The 8,815-nt window shown below is 40.3% G+C and overlaps 1 protein-coding gene across 1 annotated transcript in view; it reads right to left on the bottom strand.

The window, feature by feature from the left end:
- Nucleotides 1-741: 741 nt before the first annotated feature.
- Nucleotides 742-8,815, bottom strand: part of LOC311118428 (uncharacterized protein) — a 52,775-nt gene continuing 44,701 nt past the window's right edge. Inside the window, exons 39-44 of the mRNA XM_084193231.1 lie at nucleotides 8,514-8,653; nucleotides 7,817-8,005; nucleotides 7,015-7,090; nucleotides 6,773-6,837; nucleotides 1,098-1,173; nucleotides 742-920 (exon numbers count right to left, since the gene is read on the bottom strand). Of these exons, the coding sequence (XP_084049357.1) occupies nucleotides 839-920; nucleotides 1,098-1,173; nucleotides 6,773-6,837; nucleotides 7,015-7,090; nucleotides 7,817-8,005; nucleotides 8,514-8,653 (628 nt within the window). The 3' untranslated portion in view covers nucleotides 742-838. The remainder of the gene's footprint in view (nucleotides 921-1,097; nucleotides 1,174-6,772; nucleotides 6,838-7,014; nucleotides 7,091-7,816; nucleotides 8,006-8,513; nucleotides 8,654-8,815) is intronic.

Raw genomic sequence — 8,815 nt, 5'->3', positions numbered from 1 at the left:
TGTTTACGTCATGCGGACACTCTTTCTGAGCTTCCGTGGGCGTGGCTAGTTACTGGGGCAAAGTATTATGAACACTATGATTTCGTTAGAGAACCAAAATCATCTTCCTATCTTTACAAAAATATTATCTTCCTCCTGGATATTTCCTACACATTGTAACGGATGCAAACTTGAAAGGCACAGTATGAAAGCTCTTCAAGTTACAATATTTTCATTATAACGTTTATATAAAGGTTTTAATGACAACACAAAATAGACATTCCCAACATTGTATGATGAAATATACTGTTCCAGAGACATTCAGATTACCAATGCTAGGGAACAACAAGGAGTAATTTGCTGCAAACCATTTAGGATTTGGCGTGAGGTGTCATAAAACCTCCCCTTATCAATCCCTCCTTTGTTCTGTGGGAAAGAGAGATAGAGATCTGTAGACTGTTGCTTCTCTGTATTCTGATCTAAGGCTTCTCACGTGGGACCATCACATGAGAGTCATGACAACCCCTTTTGGTTCCAGATAGAACCCTTTTGGATCCAGGTAGAAAGGGTGCTACATGGAACCTAACAAAGTTCTACTTGGAACCAAAAAGGGTTCTGCCTGGAACAAAAAAGGGTTCTCCTATGGGGACAGCCACAGAACCCTTTTGGAACCCTTTCTTCTAAGAGTGTACATTTCCTTGACATAGTAATGCTGAATGTAAAAAATTGCTCAACATACCCCAATCTCCCCTACTGTACAGCCAGGCTACATTTGTACAAATAAGTTTACTGTTTATCACAGTAAAGCACCAGAGGGGAAATTGCATTTACCACAGAAGCAATAACATCCACTTCCACTTCAACAATGGAGTTGACGTTCCAGCTCTTCAAACACGTCTGGCGGCATGAGCATCATTTTGTTTTGAAGTCTAGATGGGTGACTAAAACACATTGCGAAAATAACAGTCAGTTAAATCAGATTATGGATTATACCCAAACCAGAATATTGCAAATAAAATGTCTTCCTGTATTAAATACACATTTTGTTGTACCTTTAGCCTATATGTAATAGATTAAGATATATGTAACGTATGAAGGGTAGCCTACTCTGAACTTACATTTCTGACACTGATATGAAAAATGTCTTTATGTATCCTGTGCCGGTTGGACTCTCCACGTACATGGGCTCTGATGCTGAAAAACAAAATGGTGGACCAGATGTAAGACAGAGGTGTTGGTCATAATAAACATACCCAAAGGTTTAACAGACATGGTCATTGAGGGGATTTTAAACATAGAAATAGAATCCCTAATTTTATCATTTCTATTTTCTCAACCCAATTGAGATGAGTTGGACTGCAGAGTGAAGGAAAAGCAGCCAACAAGTGCTCAGCATATGTGGGAACTCCTTCAAGACTATTGGAAAAGCATTCCAGGTGAAGCTGGTTGAGCTACTTTGAAGAATCTTGTTTAATGTTTAACACTAGCTATAGCCTTCTTCTAAGACTATGGTAACTTTCTTCATTTTTATGTAGAGTTTTTTTATATACAGTACCAGTGAAAAGTTTGGACACACCTACTCATTCAAGGGTTTTTCTTTATTTTTACTATTTTCTACATTGTAGAATAATAGTGAAGTCATCAAAACTATAAAATAACACATATGGAATCATGTAGTAACAAAATAAGTGTTAAACAAATCAAAATATATTTTATATTTGGAACCAAAAATCTCCAATTTGGACTCCAGACAAAAGGACACATTTCCACCGGTCTAATGTCCATTGCTCGTGTTTCTTGGCCCAAGCAGGTCTCTTCTTATTATTGGTGTCCTTTAGTAGTGGTTTCTTTGCAGCAATTCGACCATGAAGGCCTGATTCACACAGTCTCCTCTGAACAGTTGATGTTGAGACGTGTCTGTTACTTGAACTCTGTGAAGCACTTCTTTGGGCTGTAATTTCTGAGGCTGGTAACTCTAATTAACTTATCCTCTGCAGCAGAGGTAACTCTGGGTCTTCCTTTCCTGTGGCGGTCCTCATTAGAGCCAGTTTCATCATAGCACTTGATGGTTTTTGCGACTGCACTTGAAGAAACGTTCAAAGTTCTTGACATTTTCCGGATTGACTGACCTTCATGTCTTAAAGTAATGATGGACTGTCGTTTCGCTTACAGTGGGGGAAAAAAGTATTTAGTCAGCCACCAATTGTGCAAGTTCTCCCACTTAAAAAAATGAGAGAGGCCTGTAATTTTCATCATAGGTACACTTCAACTATGACAGACAAATTGAGATTTTTTTTCTCCAGAAAATCACATTGTAGGATTTTTAATGAATTGATTTGCAAATTATGGTGGAAAATAAGTATTTGGTCACCTACAAACAAGCAAGATTTCTGGCTCTCACAGACCTGTAACTTCTTCTTTAAGAGGCTCCTCTGTCCTCCACTCGTTACCTGTATTAATGGCACCTGTTTGAACTTGTTATCAGTATAAAAGACACCTGTCCACAACCTCAAACAGTCACACTCCAAACTCCACTATGGCCAAGACCAAAGAGCTGTCAAAGGACACCAGAAACAAAATTGTAGACCTGCACCAGGCTGGGAAGACTAAATCTGCAATGGGTAAGCAGCTTGGTTTGAATAAATCAACTGTGGGAGCAATTATTAGGAAATGGAAGACATACAAGACCACTGATAATCTCCCTCGATCTGGGGCTCCACGCAAGATCTCACCCCGTGGGGTCAAAATGATCACAAGAACGGTGAGCAAAAATCCCAGAACCACACGGGGGGACCTAGTGAATGACCTGCAGAGAGCTGGGACCAAAGTAACAAAGCCTACCATCAGTAACACACTACGCCGCCAGGGACTCAAATCCTGCAGTGCCAGACGTGTTCCCCTTCTTAAGCCAGTACATGTCCAGGCCCATCTGAAGTTTGCTAGAGTGCATTTGGATGATCCAGAAGAGGATTGGGAGAATGTCATATGGTCAGATGAAACCAAAATATAACTTTTTGGTAAAAACTCAACTCGTCGTGTTTGGAGGACAAAGAATGCTGAGTTGCATCCAAAGAACACCATACCTACTGTGAAGCATGGGGGTGGAAACATCATGCTTTGGGGCTGTTTTTCTGCAAAGGGACCAGGACGACTGATCCGTGTAAAGGAAAGAATGAATGGGGCCATGTATCGTGAGATTTTGAGTGAAAATGCAAGGGCATTGAAGATGAAACGTGGCTGGGTCTTTCAGCATGACAATGATCCCAAACACACCGCCCGGGCAACGAAGGAGTGGCTTCGTAAGAAGCATTTCAAGGTCCTGGAGTGGCCTAGCCAGTCTCCAGATCTCAACCCCATAGAAAATCTTTGGAGGGAGTTGAAAGTCCGTGTTGCCCAGCGACAGCCCCAAAACATCACTGCTCTAGAGGAGATCTGCATGGAGGAATGTCCCAAATTACCAGCAACAGTGTGTGAAAACCTTGTGAAGACTTACAGAAAACGTTTGACCTGTGTCATTGCCAACAAAGGGTATATAACAAAGTATTGAGAAACTTTTGTTATTGACCAAATACTTATTTTCCACCATAATTTGCAAATAAATTCATTAAATATCCTACAATGTGATTTTTTTTCTCATTTTGTCTGTCATAGTTGACGTGTACCTATGATGAAAATTACAGGCCTCTCTCATCATTTTAAGTGGGAGAACTTGCACAATTGGTGGCTGACTAAATACTTTTTTCCCCCACTGTATTTGATATTTTCTTGCCATAATATGGACTTGGTCTATTACCAAATAGAGCTATCTTCTGTATACCCCCCTACTTGTCCCAACACAACTGATTGGCTCAAACACATTAAGAAGGAAAGAAATTCCACAAATTAAGTTTTAAGAAGGCACACCTGTTAATTGAAATGCATTCCAGGTGACTACTTCATGAAGCTGATTGAGAGAATGCCAATTGTGAGCAAAGCTGTCATCAAGGCAAAGGGTGGCTATTTGAAGAATCTCAAATATAAAATAAATTTTGATTTGTTTAGCACTTTTTTGGTTACTACATGATTCCATATGTGTTATTTCATAGTTTTGAAGTCTTCACTATTATTCTACAATGTAAAAAATAGTAAAAATAAAGAAAACCCCTTGAATGAGTAGGTGTGTCCAAACTTTTGACTGGTAGTGTATATATATACAGTGAAGGAAAAAAGTATTTGATCCCCTGCTGATTTTGTACGTTTGCCCACTGACAAAGAAATGATCAGTCTATAATTTTAATGTTAGGTTTATTTGAACAGTGAGAGATAGAATAACAACAAAAAAATCGAGAAAAACGCATGTCAAAAATGTTATAAATTTATTTGTATTTTAATGAGGGAAATAAGTATTTGACCCCTCTGCAAAACATGACTTAGTACTTGGTGGCAAAACCCTTGTTGGCAATCACAGAGGTCAGACATTTCTTGTAGTTGGCCACCAGGTTTGCACACATCTCAGGAGGGATTTTGTCCCACTCCTCTTTGCAGATCTTCTTCAAGTCATTAAGGTTTTCGAGGCTGACGTTTGGCAACTCGAACCTTCAGCTCCCTCCACAGATTTTCTATGGGATTAAGGTCTGGAGACTGGCTAGGCCACTCCAGGACCTTAATGTGCTTCTTCTTGAGCCACTCCTTTGTTGCCTTGGCCGTGTGTTTTGGGTCATTGTCATGCTGGAATACCCATCCACAACCCATTTTCAATGCCCTGGCTGAAGGAAGGAGGTTCTCAACCTTGGGGTCATAGGCAGCATTCCTCCTCCTCCAAACACGGCGAGTTGAGTTGATGCCAAAGAGCTCCATTTTGGTCTCATCTAACCACAACACTTTCACCCAGTTCTCCTCTGAATCATTCAGATGTTCATCGGCAAACTTCAGACGGGCCTGTATAAGTGCTTTCTTGAGCAGGGGGACCTTGCGGGTGCTGCAGGATTTCAGTCCTTCACGGCGTAGTGTGTTACCAATTTGTTTCTTGGTGACTATGGTCCCAGCTGCCTTGAGATCATTGACAAGATCCTCCCGTGTAGTTCTGGGCTGATTCCTCACCGTTCTCATGATCATTGCAACTACACGAGGTGAGATCTTGCATGGAGCCCCAGGCCGAGGGAGATTGACAGGTCTTTTGTGTTTCTTCCATTTGCGTATAATCGCACCAACTGTTGTCACCTTCTCACCAAGCTGCTTGGCGATGGTCTTGTAGCCCATTCCAGCCTTGTGTAGGTCTACAATCTTGTCCCTGACATCCTTGGAGAGCTCTTTGGTCTTGGCCATGGTGGAGAGTTTGGAATCTGATTGATTGATTGCTTCTGTGGACAGGTGTCTTTTATACAGGTAACAAGCTGAGATTAGGAGCACTCCCTTTAAGAGTGTGCTCCTAATCTCAGCTCGTTAGCTGTATAAAAGACACCTGGGAGCCAGAAATCTTTCTGATTGAGAGGGGGTTAAATACTTATATCCCTCATTAAAATGCAAATCAATTTATAAAAAAATGTACATGCATTTTTCTGGATTTTTTTGTTGCTATTCTGTCTCTCACTGTTCAAATAAACCTACCATTAAAATTATAGACTGATCATTTCTTTGTCAGTGGGCAAACGTATAAAATCAGCAGGGGATCAAATACTTTTTTCCCTCACTGTATACTGAACAAAAACATAAATGCAACAATTTAAAAGATTTTACTGAGTTACAGTTCATATAAGAAAAATCAGTAAATTGAAATAAATAAATAATGCCCTAATCTATGGATTTCACATGACTGGGCAGGGGTGCAGCCATGGGTGGGTATTGGAGGGATAGGCCCACCCACCTGGCAGCCAGGCCCACCCACTGAGCAGCCAATCAGAATAATGACTGTAAGTCACTTTGGATAAAAGCGTCTGTTAAATGGCATATTATTATTATTATTATTATTATTATACGTTTTTCTGCAAAAAATTGCTTTATTATAGACAGAAATACTCCTCTCTAAAACGACTTTGGAGGCAGCTTATGGTAGAGAAATTAACATTAAATTCTCTGGCAACAGCTCTGGTGGACATTCCTGCAGTCAGCATGCCAATTATACGCTCTCAAAACTTGACACATCTGTGGCATTGTGTTGCATGACAAAACTGCACATTTTAAAGTGGCCGTTTGTTGTCCCCAGCACCTGTGTAATGATCATGCTGTTTAATCAGCTTCTTGATATGCCACACCTGCCAGGTGGATGGATTCTCTTGGCTAAGGAGAAATGCTCACTAACAGGGATGTAAACAAATTTGAGAGAATTAAGCTTTTTGTGCGTAAGGAAAATTTCTGGGAATTTTTATTTCAGCTCATGAAACATGGGACCAACACTTTACATGTTACGTTTATATTTTTGTTCAGTGTAGATAGCTTTTTTAGAAAGAATACTACACTCTTAGAAAGAAAGGTGCTATCTAGAACCAAATAGGGTACTTTGGCTGTCCCCATAGGAGAACCCTTTGAATAACCCCTTTTGGTTCCAGATATAACCCTTTTGGGTTGCATGTAGAACCCTTTCTACAGAGGGTTCTACATGAAACCTAACATAGTTCTACCTTGAACCAAAACGGGTTCTCCTATGGGGACAGCCACAGAACCCTTTTAGAACCCTTTTTTCCCTTGACATAGTAATGCTGAATGTAAAACATTGCTCAACATACCCCACTCTCCCCTACTGTACAGCCAGGCTACATCTGTACAAATGAGTTTACTGTTTATCCCAGTAAAGCCCCAGACGGGAAATTGCACTTACCACAGCAGCAAACAATATCCTTAGGACTTCCCCTCCAACAATGGAGCACTGGTCCACTTGGGTGACTAAAACACATTCCGAAAATAACAGTCAGTTAAATCAGATAATGGATTATACCCAAACCAGAATATTGCAAATAAAATGTCTTCCTGTATTAAATACACATTTTGTTGTACCTTTAGCCTATATGTAATATATTAAGATATCTGTAACGTATGAAGGGTAGCCTACTCTGAACTTACAATTCTGACACTGATATGAAAAATGTCTTTATGTATCCTGTGTCGATGGGACTCTCCACGTCCATGGGCTCAGATGCTGAAAAACAAAATGGTGGACCAGATGTAAGACAGAGGTGTTGGTAATAATAAACATTCCCAAAGGTTTACCAGACATGGTCATTGAGGGGATTTTAAACATAGAAATAGAATCCCTAATTGTATCGTTTCTATTTTCTAATCAACATTTAAAGAAACACGGCCATAAAATTCTGTCTGTTTAAGATAGAGACTTCTGCGTTTTTGCATAAACCTCTCAAGTCCGAACGGTTTGAGCCAGAAACAAATATCACCCTCTACCGTTCAGCTGTTTTGCTCTACGATGCCCACAAGCTTAACCCCTAGGAGTCTAAGGCGATATCTACAAAGCTAACATATAAAATTGTTTTATTATGATCATAAGATGGACCATTTAGGTATTTGATTTAGAGTTTTATGACCCCTTTAGGTATCCCCCTAAAATATATAAAAAGTATTTGATGAAAGATTGAATTTGACCTTACTGCTATTAGCCCATAGAAACACACTGAATAACCCATTCATACATGGCCAAAAATAAATCGAAAGGAAGTATGGTTTGAGGTGTCTGAAATGCATCAGAGCTATAGGAAAGCATCCCCCAAAAATCTTCTTTTGAATTTTTTTTTTATTAGAAGTTAAATCCTATTAATTTCATAAATGCTTTACCTCACAGTCACGGGTGACCTTCTCACGAGTCCCTGTAAATAATCTATGATTTGAAACAAAAAGGTCGCTGGCTGCTTACCCTCTGAGGCCCTGGCGTAGTACTTTCCGAAGGCCTTGTCTTTGGGGATGTCTGGGTAGAGGAAGCGGAGTGGGTTCTCTGGGATGTTCTCAGCTGCCATCACCTTGTAGGTGCGGATGATGTCAGGCAGAGAGACGGCAGACAGCTCCTTCTTGGTGTAGGGCTCCACCGCATGGAATACAGGCTTATCTGTGGAACATGGGCGACAGCTATATCACTGGCGACAGGTTTAGCACTCATCATTGCATTCTCTATCAGAAAGTCGGCTGGCCCTCTTTGACGTCGCATAGGTCGAAACAATGCATTGTGTTAATTTAGAAAGCCCTTTTGCAAAAAAAACTGCCTTTACCTAACATTGTTACTAACCTATAGAAGTATGAGATACCATACTAAGTCACAGGGATGGTTAACTCTTGAAATTCCTTCTGTCACTAGAGATTTAGGTAAAAGGGATTTTAGTTTCTTCGCACCTCACTTATGGAACCATCTTGAGAATAATCTACATTTTAATGGATTGGTGCTTTTTGGGCAAGTCAGTTTTTATTTTTATTTTTTGGGTTGGTTCTTTCTATACTACCATCCTGCCTTCTGGATTCCACCCAGGATTCCACCCTGCTAGAATAAAGGTTAAATAAAATAAAAAAATAAAAAAATAGCACCTTTAATATTAAATGGCTCCAGTGTGTGTGCTACTCACCGTATAGGTCGTGTTCCACCCAAGTGAATGTGATGGCTCCTTCTCTGCTACGCTCACTGAAGCGCAGCAGGAACGTACCTGGACACTTCCCAGTCAGCATGGTCTTTGCCCTCTCCTTACTCACAAAGCCCAGGATGCAGCTGTAGTGGGAGAGAACAAGCAACATGTCTTTATTACTTCCTTTGGTACTTCTATTACTGTATTCGGTTTAGTAGGCAGGGACAATGCACATTGTTCATCATGTCTGTAAATGTAGCCAGTCGGCTAATATGGCATCCCTATAAGACCACTAGTTGTTTGCT

Source organism: Coregonus lavaretus (assembly GCF_964263955.1).
Source record: "Coregonus lavaretus genome assembly, contig: HAP1_SCAFFOLD_3368, whole genome shotgun sequence".
In the NCBI taxonomy this organism is placed as follows: domain Eukaryota; kingdom Metazoa; phylum Chordata; class Actinopteri; order Salmoniformes; family Salmonidae; genus Coregonus; species Coregonus lavaretus.
The sequence above is the reverse complement of the archived record's forward strand: the minus strand, read 5'-3'. Positions and strand labels throughout refer to the sequence as shown.